Source organism: Syngnathus floridae, chromosome 1, assembly GCF_059516105.1.
Source record: "Syngnathus floridae isolate MCC-2025c chromosome 1, RoL_Sflo_1.0, whole genome shotgun sequence".
NCBI classification, from domain to species: domain Eukaryota; kingdom Metazoa; phylum Chordata; class Actinopteri; order Syngnathiformes; family Syngnathidae; genus Syngnathus; species Syngnathus floridae.
In genome coordinates this window covers 3,319,800-3,334,395 of record NC_142413.1, presented here as the reverse complement: position 1 = coordinate 3,334,395, position 14,596 = coordinate 3,319,800, and the positions used below count along the sequence as shown (strand labels likewise).

The window sequence follows — 14,596 nt, the reverse complement described above, 5'->3', positions numbered from 1 at the left end:
GTTGATAAATAAATTAATTGTTATAACAGTATTCTGTTTTGTGGTGAGTATGTTTTAACATTTGTGTCAATTTAAAAAAAAAACTCCGTATATTAATTCAATGCCCACAGCTTTACATTTACTTCCGCTAAGCTTTTATTTTGAAGTGGGGTTTTGAAGCGGATGTTTATCGATCTCAATCACACTGTCTTGACCACCACAGAAGAGGAGAATCTGGCCGTTGGGTAATGATGGAGCTCACCGGGCTGTTGCTTCTGGAGCTGGTGCTGTACGCCAGCTGCTTCGTCTGCGGGATTGTCACCGCCGCATCCCTCACCATCGTCCAGGTGACTTGACACACCGATCAACGCGCCGTTTACAACTTTAAACGCCATTTCGTCACCATCCCCTTCCGGGAAAAGTTGCCTTGACAGAAAGTTCTGAGACCCCCCCCCCCCCCCCCCCCCTCAAACCAGTCAATGCATCGCTAATTTTCCTCACACCGCAGCATGTTAACTTGAAATAAACTGTTATTTATCAAGCTTGTTCGTCATAACAACAGTCATGGGTTCATGTGCAATCATGTGACCACAGGGTCCTCGTGCCCCATTTTGCCGGACCCGTGCAACCGTCTCACCAGCAGAAAACATTCGGATGCTGCTGTTTCTCTTCATCTAAATTGATTACTGGCCACCATTTGGGTCAAAATGTTCCAAACGGTTCTCACCGTAGTAATAAAAATACATTTATTTTACATGTCGCGATTGAAAACAAGTGCTTTGTCAAACGTCATGATCACGTAGCATAAACATTTATGTACAGCTACAACAAAAAAACATAGATACAGCCAGGCAATATCATAATTTAAAAAATAACAAATAAAACACATTAGGATAAAAAAAATCTTATGTGAAGTTAAAGCAATAACAGTAAAGATATTTTAAAAACCAGATGAAAAGGGGAGATGACATCATATAAAAGTCAAACAGGAATCCAATGGAGTGATGCAAAAAAGTGATATGATGTCATCTAACTAATTAGGACTGCACGAAACATCATAACATAACGAATGACAAACAATTCTAATTGAGGTTGTAAACAGAAGTCAGTGAGGGATATTTACAATCTCTTCCAGGGTAATTTTGGAGGGCTATGCATGCTGTATGGAGCTGTGAGGTACAATGCGACAGCAAGCGTCCTTGGGGTTCAGGATACCAGCTCAGCCTCCCTGTGCTACTTTGTGTCGGCCATATCGGTAATGGTGGCCGTGCTGTGCTTCTCGCTCTCCCTGTACTGGTTGTACGCCGTCTGCATCGACGGTGACGCTCGCAGGTAATCGAAAATAATACACACACACACACACATGCATACATATATATATTTCTGTCTGAACGCAGGGAGGTCGTGTGGATGAACGTGACGGTGGGCATGAGCGGCATCTTTCTCTTCTTCCTCCTCATCTCGGGCTGCGTGCTCAAGATCGGCCGAGATACGCTTTGCAATTCTGTGACACGCAGCGTTCCCAACATGACCAGGTAGTCTGCTCGCTCACGTTTTGCTTGCTGAAGGACATTGCAGATGAATGATATATTTACTTGGGATGCATATGAAGCTGCGAGGAGGCCCAGACAAAGAAATGGGTCAGTCCGATCAAAGGAGACAACTTTTTCACCGGACTGCAGAAGGCAGAGGTCAGCATTATGTTCAATCAAGCTACTAGAAGTACATCATGGCTACCTGCTAATCACCAGTATATTTCCTCTCAAGACTGCTGTGTGGGTGAACTTCTTCCTCTGGCTCCTCATCGGCGCGCTGATCTTCATTCAGAGGCGCCAGAACTTGGGGCCTAAAGTGATCACAGGAGGTCTGGGAGGGCCGACCGGCGGGCTTTTCGGTGACCCGGGGGTTACAGCTGCCGAAACTGAGCCCTTTTTCAACCACCCTGCTAGGCCACAGTGATGTGGCGTTGAACACACACACACATACACATACTTTTTTGTACTGACTGTATGCACTTAATTTCATACATATTGGCTAAATAATATATTATGTATTTAATGACTCTGGCAAGTACCGCTTTAAACATAATGTAAATTGTCAGTTGTTTTTGACCTCCTGTTCTATTATTTCATGAAATAAATTCTCCACTTTAAACACTTTCTTTTATTTTGGCATAAAACCAAGTTTTGAATAGTCCTCTCCGTTAGGCCAGATAAAAAGGTATTTGTCTCCCTCTGTTGGTCAAAATGGAAAATGCAGTATTGTTTGAAGCGTTGTGAATTGGATGTGTGACCGGCCAAGGAAATAGTTGTCCCTTTCCTGCATGCGTTTGCGCTTTAAAATGGACAAATCTTGTCAAATGAGGTGTTGACTTTTCTATGTTGAAAGCCGACATTTTGTTGAATCAGCATTCCAAAGTGTCATCGCCAAGATCAATGGAAATAAACTTAATAAGCTTACGGTTTGCCTTCTCGCGGCTCCCTTTCGCTCTCGCGTAAATGTCTAATCCCTTCAGATTAACAGACTGTACTTGAGCTCGAAGGTTAAGCATACTCACTCGACGCTGACAGGAAGACGCCATGGGACGAGACGCGGGGAGGGCTTCTTCCATGGCCTAAAGAAGTAGTGTATTTGAGATACATTCGTTTTTCAAGCACACACCATTTTCTGACGCGCAAGACCAAAGAAGAGAAGCACTCTGGAGCAGACCGAGGAACGTCTGGAAATTGAGTCTGAAAAGACAGGTACCAGGATTATTATAGATCTGACTCTGGAACCCATGGTAAGATATTCCACACTGTAAAAAAAATAAACACAATTTATATTTGGGGGCGGGGGGCTAAAACGGGAATTCGAAGTCAAATTTAAAATCTATTTACATGAATGCCAACGGTGTTTGTTAGCGCAACAAAACCGAGCAAGTAGTGTGCCCCAAAACCTTTTTGCTAAATTGTGACGTCATCCACCAGATTAAGCCCCGCCTTTTAAAGCCACACACATTCAACATCACATACACGGCAGCGTTGCATGCAATGGCGCCCCCAAGTGGACAAAAATAATGCCTGCCCTTCACGTGTATATTGGGTTGAACAATTCTAAAAGCAGTTCAGTTCATAAATCCATAACGAGCCATCACACTGACCTTTGAACTGTCGTCCCGTTTCACCAGGAAATGTCTCAAGACCAGTTCGACTCTGTGACGGTGAGCGTGGAATCGCTGCTGCGCGACGCCAAGCGGATGCAGATGCAGTGCCGGGAGCGGAGCGAGCAACTGTCGCTGGCCGCCACGCAGCTTCGGGTGGAGTCGGCGGCGCTGCGTCAACAGTGCGAGGCCTCGCAGCTGGACATGGTGCACATTCGCCACCAGCTGGATGAGCTGATGGAGACCAAGTTAGCCTACGAGGCCCGCGAGAGGCAAGCTCGCAAACTTAGCAAACAGCTTTGAGGAGGAAAGAAATTAAACACTTTTGGAAATCAAACTGTGTAGCTGTATTTCATTTTTGAATCGGTTCGTTGTAAAATTTGCATTCTTTGAGTGCTGGCCTCAAAGACGTCAATATTTTTCCAACATCTGGTTGGTTATAGTAAAATTTGACTTTAACAGTAGTAGTGATTATATTTATTTTTGTATTAAACTTTCGAATTAATATTGTAATTTCGACCTAATAATTTCTTCATAATTTGCTACATGGGTGCAATACAGTCCGATTGACCACAAGGTGGCGCTAATTAGAGTCCAGACAGCTATTCAGTGACAAAGAGGCAAACTTTCAATTTCACATGTTTTTATTAAAGTTGCATAAAAGTGTAACAAAATTGAACAAAAAACAAGACCTATTGGTGATATTGCTACATTTGTTTGTTGGTTTGATTCAATCGTCCCAAAAAAATCACAAGCTGCTTTCTTCAATGTTTAGCTCTTCGATTTAGCCTCAATGACAAAATTCAGTATATTCTAGTTTTTTCTTTTTGCAATTTTTTCCCAAAAAAATCTAAAAAAAAAAAACAGATCCAAACCAAGATTCTGAATAAAGAATCCACTCAAACACTCTTGACTCTGATTGACTTTGCCTCTACTTGTAGTACAATCTACACGATTCAGTCGAAAAAAAAAAAAAGTTTCCCGCAAACAGCAAGTTTGGGCAAGACACAAGGAGGGCAAAAGCAATCACAACCAGGAACAGCATCTGACTGGATTTTTGTTTGTTTAAATCCAAGGCCTGGCATGAAAGACATTTCATGATTGCCTTAAAAACAGTATTCAAATGCCAAATGTCAAAAAACATGATCTACACAGGATCACTGCATCAAGGCCTAAGTATTAAACACTCATTTCTTAAAACTAAAAACATAAGAATATCATTTAAAAAAAAAATGCTGAGTCACACACTTTACACTTAAAAAAAAAAAAGTCTTCCATTTATTTGGTTTGTGTAACATAAATAATATCTAAGGCAACATCTGTTTCTTAAAGAAAAACAAAACGTGACAAGCAGCAAGTGGATGGAAAATGGAGGAGGGCGAGGACTCGAGTGAAACGGCGCCGTTGTCCTGCTGCTGTCACAGGTGTTGGCGATTGGTCACAGGAATTACAGCGAAACGTTTGTGCTTCTCCTATTGGCCGCCGATCAGTCTCGGAATTGGACAGACGCGAGACAAATGGCTCATTCTCGGATAGAATCGGCAGCTGCGGCTCGAAACAGCTGTTTGTTCACGCGTTTGGCGGCGGGGGGGGGGGGGGGGGGGGGGGTGCATTCAAAATATTCCGAATTTCCTGACACTCGTCACCCAAATGGTGACTTTGATGACATCATAAATCACCACGCAGGTGACAATTTTCACCCCCCGCCTCAAAAAAAAAAAATTAAAAAGACAATTTTCAACCACGATGAGCTGAGCACAAAACAATAACAGGCTGAAAATGGCCCAAAAAAGGAGTAGCAAGAAAAGGGATAAAAAGTAAATTAGAATTGTATAGTTATTATAAAAACAACAAGGCAGCTTAGTTGAGGGAACAAAAAAAATCAACAAAAACAGGAACCAGTCCTTAACTAAAAATCCACTTTCTCATACAGAACACAAAAAATGAAAAAATATGCTATTATGATTGTAACATTGAGCAACCAGAGTATACGCAGGCCCACTGTGAAAAAACACACCAGAATTTAAGAAAACCTACTTCAGCCACATCTACAGTACGACTTTCTATTTTTTTTTTTTTTTTTTACGACGCTGGTCTAAAAATACAGCATGTGTTATTGTTGGTGATCAGAGTTCCGATTTTTCAGCAAGTCTTTAAAAGCATCTCCGGGGCGTTAAAAAGAGAGGCCTTGGTGGTGTACAGTAAAGATCACCGCCCTAAACTCTGAGAGGACGTAGAAAAATGACCTCCAAACAAACAAAGCAGATAACAAAGTGGTTGTTTGACCCGACGGGTAAAATATGACAAGTCTTCCCTTCAACTCCAGCATTTGACGACTCGAGTGACAAAACAGGCGAGAGGAAGACAACAAGTGGTTGATGAGTGGTGGATGGAACTAAAACAGGGGTGGCCATCATTTCTTCTGAGGCGTAGAAAGCTTCTGCATCCCTCGGATCTTGTCCAGGAGCTCCGAGATGAAGTCCTACATCAGAAACAACAAGCTTGAGCTAAACCCGATTGAAGAGAAAACGATTAGAATAAGTTTGTGGCTGTTCTTACCGCAGTTGGTTTAAAGCAGTCCACGAGTAAATCCTGCCAGACAGGAATAAGATTATTTTTTTTTTAATCCCCCGGTGCATTTTAAGAAGTGTGCAAAACATCCAGATAGTCATGACCTACCTTGACCCTGGCGGCCCGTTCCACGTCACTCGGCATATCCAGCAATTCATCCACATCGATCTCAAGTTCTGGGATGGCCTCCTCCTGGGAAGAAAGTGAGCAAACCACCAAGGTGTTATTTATTTTTAAGTGTTACTGCTCTTGAAAAAAAAAAAAGCACACCTTGTATTTTTTTTAAAACATTAAGTTGGAACAACTTAAAAATATTAATGATCGACATTTGTAGCATTAGTTAGCAAAGCAAGCAAGTTGTTTCCTCCAAAGCAATTTGTTGTTTTATTTATATCTTATATCTAGTACAAGGGACACCAGTCTTCTAAGTTTTATTTCTTGAGTGTGAAAAATATTTTTAAAAAAAATATTTAGTTGAACTGCCCAATTGAGCTTGACTGAAAATGCATCAGCTCGGTCATTTGTAGTACCTCCCCCTTTCTCCTTACAGTGAGGTACCAAATATGCCCTCTAGAGGGAGACATCATTCCACAAGTAACAACAATAGCGGAACAAATGACGTCTTCAGGAGCTCCACAAAGGTAAAAATAAAAGATCATCTCTGAATGCTTCACTTTTGGTTAAGGCCGAACAATTTTGAAAAAAAAAAAGTTTAAATACGAGCTTTTCTTGATTTTATTTGAGCTGATTCCGAATCTGCCCTCGTTTTTCCTCTCATTAGTAACAATAATAGTGATAATTCATCTTCTGAACAGCTTAATCATAATATAATTACTAATTAATATAAATAATAATATAATATGGTATATACTGAGAAATATTCCTGAATTATGGGTTAAATTTAGGCACAGGTGGATTTAAAATAATCATTTCCACCCAAGGTCAAATTTGATGAATTTTTTAGCCCTACATTTGATTTGGCTGCCATATATTGAACATGCTTCTTCAAGATTCTGGCGTCTCTCCTTCCCCCTCGATCTGAGTTGCCCACACCAGCTGTCTGAGCACCTTGCCAACTATACCCACAAACACACTCCACACAACTGTGTGTGTGTGTGTCACGGGACGCCAATCTTTACTAATGTATTATAAAGACACATTTTCCCCTCAAGCGCACCCGGTCAGGTTGATATGGCTCTCGCACATAACGTTTGAATCTTTCCAACTTGAAATCGATTGGGGAGCCTGTGTGAGGCGTTTGGAAAAGTCCAAAAACAGCCTTTGGAGGAGACACAAAGAAAAGGAAGATCCACAAGGGAGGATTTCCAAAACAATCCTCCAGACTGTCCAGTCGATGATTGACTCACAGATTGCTGGCAGATATTTGCACACTTCAGCGTTTTTTTGTCTTCCAAACAAAACTGTACATTTTGTTTCCCAAGTGATAAGAAAAACATCTTGCTAAAAAGACTTGTTAAAAGAGACATTAACTGGATTGAGCAATCCAACAATCCATTTGGATTATGTTTCTGTGTTATTTAGTAATGCATAACAAGTTCAAAAGGGCAACCCACAACATTTTTTTTTTTTTTTGGGCAAATGAGAAAGCTGTTATGGAGATTAGTTTATATCCTGTTTGGCAACCTTGTCAATGTTTGCTCAACATGTCTGACCTTAGTGAAAATTTATTCATGGAAAAAACTGAGAGGTATTAAAAAGCAAAGTTGAATGAAGAAATTTAAATCTACTTTAAGTATATTAATCACTTCATTTAATGTGTATATTCTCAATACTAAATACATAAAAATTTCGCCTTCTATGAGCACCACCTCCCTCTATTAGTACGCAAAAAAAAAACTGACTTCAACTTTTACGTGCAATTATTTTTAATTGAAAAATGACAGACTGTCCTTTTCCAATATTGAAGTACAGTGGCAAACAAAAATGACAAACACACTTTTCAGAAATAGAACCTCTGCCCTGTTATTTTTCAAGTGGCGGTTGGTGTAAAAACTTTTTTGCGTACCACTGACCTATATTGTTGAATTTCAGAGCAGTTGTGTCATCGTAGAAAAGCCTGGACATAATTTCCTTTGCGTATATGAGAAGCAACTTCAGGATTGCACGGCTCAAACGCCAGAGAGGCCAAAACCAGCAAGTTCATCTTCAAGTCAGGCTTTTTCAGCAAACACTTTGGTGTTGCTGGAAAATCCCAATCGCGAGTCAGCTCGTTACATTCCTAATGAGCCTAAATGGAGTTAACTTCTGACATTGTTGAAAGTCAACGGGAATCCCAATTTCGGCCCAAAGAAGCTGGGAGGTAGCTAATGTCAGGGTGGAACATGAGGACTAATCCCCCCCCACTGCTAAAATGGCTGACATCATGGTACATCATTGACTAGAGAGTAAAAATAGAATTCAGGAAGCTAGCTGGCTTTGGGCTCAGGGTGATGCCCTGCTCTGCTTCGTCAATAACAAAATTTTGGCTAGCTGAGAATGAAGTGGGACAAAGCGGGAGAAAGGAGGGTGCTTGAGGACACGCCAGACAGGGAAGTAATGGCAGGAGGCCAACAGGAAGCAGGAAGGAGAAGAAAAAGTTGGCCGCGTGGCGCTTAAACAATGCCCCTTGTCTCACTTTTTCACCTAGCCGCCAGCGGCAAACACAGATGCGACTTTATGCTAGCTAAGAGACATGTGACCTCATTGAACTAACGCGCGACGTCCCGTCAACATGTGACACGGGGACGAAAGTCAGTTTAGCCAAACAGGAGATTCCTTTCTTCCTTTTCGAAAGTCAACTTCTCCTGTGACGCAAAGTTGCGTTAATGTTAGCATCGGGAAATGCTAACAAAGAAAACAAAGGTTTGTTTGCATCTAAAATAGGAGCACTTCGACTTCCATTTTACTATTATCTGCCTGTTTCTTACAATAAGTCAAGTCAAGTCTTGACTTGACTCTTACAATAACAACCATCTACTTTGCCTAAGTGGTTTTATTTCCCCCCCCCTTTTGAGCGACATTCTAGCGTGAGAAGTTAAAACAGCCCAGTTGCTTTGGCGTGCTGCTAATGAATGAAGTCGCCTCGACAAACAATCCGCAATCCGAAATCAATACGTTGTGCTTTATATAAAAGCCGCGTGAATTAATCAGCTCGAATGCGCTTCCTCCAAGCACTTCTTTTTCATTAATTTATCGGGCGGGGAAAACCAGCCTTTCAGTGTCTGGGTCGGTAAGTGTCTAAAACACAAATTCTTTTCAAGTCCATCCAAATTGTCCCTCTTGGAAACGATTTTCACACAAGCTATTTCGGTTCCACTCAGCTCACACGTCATCTAGTGCCTTTAAAAAAAAAAAAAAAAGATAAAAAATAATAAAACACAAAGCCCGCATTCAATTCCGACGCAGCCCGCCAGAGCCTCTGCAACAATCTCAGGACAGATAAAATGCAAACAGGCCTCCGGAGCCTCCTGAATGTCATGGAAGTGCCCCGTGCAGGGCCAAACCACAAACGCCGCCTGCCAGGAAACATGTCGCCATATTCAAGAGCAGGCAACGTCTTGCTTTTTATCCTAAACTTAGCTGACAATACTTTGGCCCAAAGTCATAGCTCCCTCCACGTAATGTTTGAATAATTCAGGCATTTGCTTGCTTGGCCTAGCGCAGTGATTTACTGCTGTTGTTGTTTTTATTCTGTGATATTTACTTAGCGCGTGTGACTGAGCAATGTGTCACTCAGGGCGACTTGCATCAAGCGCCGAGTTAGCAAAAACAAACATGACTAATTTGTTACTGGTAGATCGAGAGGTCCAAACCGTGTACACATTTCTCCACTCATTGTAACACAGAGATTAAGAGCAGATTAAAATAGACACAAACTAGGATTAATGCAGATTACCATGATGTCACCACAGAGGAGGCAGAATAGAATTCACAAATTTTCAGTGACGGAACGGTTTCGTGGAAATCGTCTCGGCCAAGTTTGGCTAACAGGCGTGTGACACGAGACAAAACGACAAGCTCGTCAAGTTGAGCCAGAACTTGAAACACAACACTGGAAAGAGTGAAGTCACCGGTGCGTGCGTTTTAACACGGCCAACACCAATATTTTGACTAAATAACCTAGCCCGGGGGTCAAAAGAAGAAAATCTCGCAATGCCCTTTTAGTCTTTATGAAAAGTGCCTATTCAATTCATCCACAACAAGCAGCAGTTTGAAAGATGGTACATAATAATTCAAAATGGAGGCTTCAAGATCCAGTTGGAGATTATCACACATTAAAAAAAAAAAAAAAAAGACATACTGTGTGTATTTAAAACACCCACGTAATGTTTACTAGCACATAATGCTAATAACTAGCATGTGGCGACAGTTGACTCATTCACTGCCATTGACCGATCTAGACGTCCATTTTTCTAAGAACACGAGCATATGCAGAATAATCAAGATTTCCTCATTTCACATGAGTCATACGAAAAATGTGGTGGCTTGTTTATACTCGTAGTAGGTAGCGCTTAACTTTGTCTCTCTTCCTGTGACAAAATGGCCAAACATTCTCCTAAATGACTCACATCCTATGTTCTTCGTCTCGATTCCTTCTTTCCTCCAGCCTGGCCACATTACTCAAGTAATCCGCATACTTAGTCACCTCCGAACACCCCCTGTAAACTATTTGTATAAATGTGTGTGTCTGTGGGGAAGGCAGGGGGGGTTGCGACTGCTTGTCGAGACACACTGGGGGTCTTTCACTTCCCCCTATGCAACAACCACTTTTTGTTGTCACCCATTTTGTTTTGTTTTTTTTGCCCATTGAGTCGATCACTGTTTGGTATTCAGATGTTTAAGTGTTAAAGGTTTAAGCCAACACTGTGATGTTTTGTGTAGTGTGTTTTTGCGTGAGGGCGGTTTTGGCCTTTCCTTGATATCGTTTCTGTATTTGAAAGTCGGCGTAATTACAATAATTAAGATCCAAATCATGAAGCTTCTTGTGATCTAAATGGTGCTAATTACTTCCGCTAAGGAAGAGGACACAATACTTTATTATGGTGCTGGTTATGTAAGCTTGTGAAATGGCTGACCAATAAATTGCAACAATGTGAGGCTGTCATTTTTTGATGTTCAATTTCTTTTAAATTAATTCATACTCCTGTCTGAAGAAACTGCCGCAAGTTGCGTTAGCTAATATTAACATGCTAACTTAGCATTGGATGACTTCATTTAGCACAGTCCAAGAATTTTGCGTCAATATTGGAATGCCTCAAGTCTCTCAAACGGTTATACTTTGACTTCCGAATAATCTAATTTACTAATTGATAGCCTCTTATTTCATTTCAATGTGAAAAATTGATTATATGACTAATTTTAGTTATGATCTTGCTAAATGTTTTTGCTATTCTCCTGGGGAAAAAAATATATAGTGAGACTCGAGGCGGGTGGCTTTTTTTTTTTTTTTTAGTTTTAAAAGGGAGTGGTGACTTAACGGGTAGAAGATGAACACGCCTGGTTGCCATGGTGCCAGTCTCTTTTTCGGAAGCACTCATGGAGCAGGTGGCTGGATGAGCATTCGACATACAGGCAGGCGGGAATGCCAGCGTTCTTTCAACAAATTATATGAATGGGAACATGAGCAATCCCTTTTGGAATCAACTTTTTTTTTTTACATCAATCACGGAAGTGGCCTCTGTCAATACCGAATAAAGACCCACGTGGCTAACAAAAGGAGAGGAAGACGAACGAGCCAGGGTTCCCCTCGTATCCGCTGCGAGCTGAAGCAGCCTTTCTGGTTACGTCGCTGAAAAGAAACCGCAGGCTGTCCTCACAACTCGATGAGGACAAAGGAAGGGCTGGAATAACAAATTTTTCCCCAAAACCAATTTGTGTGACAGAAAAATGCATCCAAACTAATCGAGAAGCTTCATCATATGACAATTTAATGACCACTGCCAACACTTTAAGAACGTTCTTGAAAAAGTAGAAGATCTGGTCAAGTCTGTTACCGGATATAAACTTTTTATTCTGCCAGTCCGAGTCTCGGCCATATTCAATCCATTATTGGCAGACAGTCAAAGCGCATTGATCCCCCAAATCCTCTGCGGATCACTTAATCACCTTAGTGCTCAGAATCCCGCTCCCCAACAAAAACACATCGTCGATGATAATCAGGTGTCCGCCCTGCCCCTCACCGTGGTTCTTCAAGGAAAACTCCCAACCTGCTAAGCATTCTTCACGCTAGGAATAGCATGTGGGTCATTGCCAGCTCAGTTAGAGTTGACGTGAGCTTCCCAGCTTACCAGCCATCGCAGGTTACGACACCAACGTGGCTTCGATGAGCCATGGTTCCGTTTTTCCGGCACCCCTAACCCTCACAGGATGGACCCGTTGTCCGTGCATGTTTCGTGTCCTCCCCAAAGGCCTTGCAATTGGCTAAATTGGTTAGTTTTAAGGTGTTGCTTGGTTGTGGGGCTAAAAGACGAAGGTTTGAGGGGAAAATGCATGAATAAAAAGCACATTTAGAGAGCGAGATGGACATTGCACAGGTGTGCTTTAAAGATCTTTCAACCAATGAGATTGCAGAGCAACCTCCCCTTCTCGGGGCTTGCCTATAAAGGCGACGTGAGCTATGAATAGCCACACACGCCGATCGACATATGTGTTAATTGTGCTTCATTCATTTTTTTTTGGTTAATCCTTGCTCATGACCTTCACTCTAACAAGTTGAAAGAAGCCAGTAAAAAAAAAAAAAAAAAAAAAAAAAAACGGCCGACAGTGTGTTACTTAGCAGGAGTGACTGATCGATTGGTTCGATCGGCGGGTTTTTGATAAGCTGTTACCGTACCTCGCAATCGTAGAGGTCCGTTAGCTGGTCGATGATCCACTCCTCCAGGTTGAGTCTTTTCCTCAATTCCTTGCGGTCATATTTGACGGTGACGCGTCCCTGCTTGCGAACCGGGGTCTCGGGCTCCTCCGTGTTGCCGGCCGGCGTTTGGAAGTACACCCGGGGCTGAGGGCTCGTCTCCGGGCTGGTGACAGCCGCCATGGTCGCTCTGTTTCGGCGGAAGAGAAAGATCCAATCCAACCCCCTGGGCCGGAGGTGCTAAAAGAGGGGGGGACAGCCACGAGGCGATCGACGCTCGATTCTTGTCTTTTAGCGCGAGATGTAAAAAAAAATGCTGCTCAAATGACGAGTTGCCTTTGTCGTCCGGGCTGCAGAAGAAAGACTCCCACGTAAAAAGAGTAACCGGCTTATTGGCCTACTTACAGCATGCAGACTCAGCTTACATAAAAAGAAAGGCAGTCAACTCTTCTTTATCCAGTACAAAGAGAAAGCCAACCTCTCTCTCTCTCTCTCTCTCTCTCTCCCTCTCTCTCTCTTTCCTTTCCACGCGTCCCCTGGAGATGTGCGTGTTTTTGTTCTCTGGATGGACAAGAGAGCAACTGACGTAGACCAGAGAGAGAGGGGAAAAAAAAGATGGACTACTGTTAAATGTGGACTTGTTGTCCCCTCCTAAAAAAAAGTCAGTCCACGCCCACTTGTATGCATCGTGGACACCCCGTTTATCCACACCCCCATTTTATTCCAAAGCTGCAAATTCACGTGGCCCCCACCCTGCAAAAAAAATAAATAAATAAATAAATAAATAAATAAAAATGCTTACTTTGAATTTCTGATAGTTTTCAATGTTTCTAGAGCACACATTTATCACGTGGGATTTTTATGAGAGGCCATTTACCCATAATACACAGCGCACATGTGCCTCAAGGGTTTAACTGCCACACAAACGCTTCCTTGTGATGCATAAAAACCGAGTTCTGTTTTCAACCCGTGTCAAAGCGACTTGGTAGGTCTGCGTAATCTAACAAGAGACAATAGCTAAAAAAAAAAAAAAATTAAGGTAATCTGCAAATCGAATCAAGGCAATTGGATTTCAATTTGAATCCAAAAAGCTTCTTCAATTCTAAATTGGAGGTGTTATTAACAAATAGGAAGACCGAACACCTCACATTTCGAAAAGCTTTTTGGGTTCAAATATTACATACAGCTCGAGTGGTAAGAAGACAGAAAGACGTCTATTATTTATTGGCTATGTCTGAAATTTACGGTTGGGTGAACACAAACGTGTACTTACTTTGGGGGACGAAAATCCAACATGCACGCTATTTTTAAACAACCACATCTGCCGCAGTCATCTCAGTCGTCGAATTAAAATTGTCCACATGTACATTTATAAAGTCAAAGAATAACCCAGCAGATGTCTCTACGATTCCTCTTTAAAAAAAAAAAAACATTTTGCAGATGTGATTAATCAGTTGAATTCTTTAAAGATGTTTGTTTTTTATGGTTTTAGTTCCACTTATCTGTCCTGAAAGCTTAGCCGTGGTGGTAGACCCCCCCCCCCTCCACCCACGAGAGGGCGCTGTCGAACAATGGCGCCCTTAGTTAAAACTTTTTAAAGGTGAGTAATGATGGTTCATCGTTTTCTAATTTACTACGGCATACTTCCCCTGCCGTCTGCATTGTATCGGGCATTAATTTACAGAATTAACGACTGGCAAGTCTTTCTGTTTGACTTCTAGACAAAAAAGCATAACTGCAGTACACTGACCCAATTTATGAATTTTTCTCTGATATGATGCGCTGTTGGTTTTTTTGGCTTGATTTTCGAACTCAAACTTGATGTATGGCAAATTCAGAACCTCGTCACCCGCCCACCTAGTGCATTATTACTAAAGGCCGCTAGATGGCAGTGTATGCTCAATTATTGGCGGTTGTCGCTCTCAAAAGCTTGTGCATGGATAAGTTTATGCGTGTGGGAAGTGCAAGGACTGAATATGTCTGTGTCTCCACACAATGTGTCTTTGTGGCTTCTCCTTGGCTTCGTTGATAGGAAAAATCCGCCTGTCGCTGGA

General features: G+C 41.9%; 2 protein-coding genes and 2 long non-coding RNA genes across 7 annotated transcripts; 2 read left to right on the top strand and 2 right to left on the bottom strand.

Moving 5' to 3' along the window:
- Window positions 1-202: 202 nt before the first annotated feature.
- Window positions 203-2,133, top strand: tmem179ba (transmembrane protein 179Ba). Its single transcript, XM_088394948.1, has 5 exons — window positions 203-326; window positions 1,115-1,311; window positions 1,377-1,514; window positions 1,592-1,670; window positions 1,747-2,133. The coding sequence occupies exons 1-5, from the start codon at window positions 228-230 to the stop codon at window positions 1,936-1,938; spliced, it is 705 nt and encodes a 234-aa protein (XP_088251074.1). The 5' UTR covers window positions 203-227; the 3' UTR covers window positions 1,939-2,133.
- LOC148403395 (uncharacterized) lies at window positions 700-2,917 on the bottom strand. 4 transcript variants are annotated; one of them, XR_015862291.1, is made up of 3 exons: window positions 2,859-2,917; window positions 2,537-2,776; window positions 700-1,921 (listed from the first exon to the last, which is right to left on the bottom strand). It is a non-coding gene; the product is annotated as an uncharacterized LOC148403395 (long non-coding RNA). The 4 variants fall into 4 exon arrangements; XR_015862289.1 differs by lacking the exon at window positions 2,859-2,917 and having other exon boundaries at window positions 700-1,591; window positions 1,717-1,921; window positions 2,537-2,852; XR_015862290.1 differs by lacking the exon at window positions 2,859-2,917 and having other exon boundaries at window positions 700-1,924; window positions 2,537-2,852.
- On the top strand, window positions 2,293-3,458 carry LOC148403394 (uncharacterized). Its single transcript, XR_015862284.1, has 2 exons — window positions 2,293-2,761; window positions 3,149-3,458. It is a non-coding gene; the product is annotated as an uncharacterized LOC148403394 (long non-coding RNA).
- A 1,933-nt stretch (window positions 3,459-5,391) lies between these two features.
- On the bottom strand, window positions 5,392-13,212 carry ppp1r14bb (protein phosphatase 1, regulatory (inhibitor) subunit 14Bb). Its single transcript, XM_088394959.1, has 4 exons — window positions 12,525-13,212; window positions 5,801-5,884; window positions 5,681-5,713; window positions 5,392-5,603 (listed from the first exon to the last, which is right to left on the bottom strand). The coding sequence occupies exons 1-4, from the start codon at window positions 12,723-12,725 to the stop codon at window positions 5,535-5,537; spliced, it is 387 nt and encodes a 128-aa protein (XP_088251085.1). The 5' UTR covers window positions 12,726-13,212; the 3' UTR covers window positions 5,392-5,534.
- Between the last annotated feature and the right edge of the window lie 1,384 nt (window positions 13,213-14,596).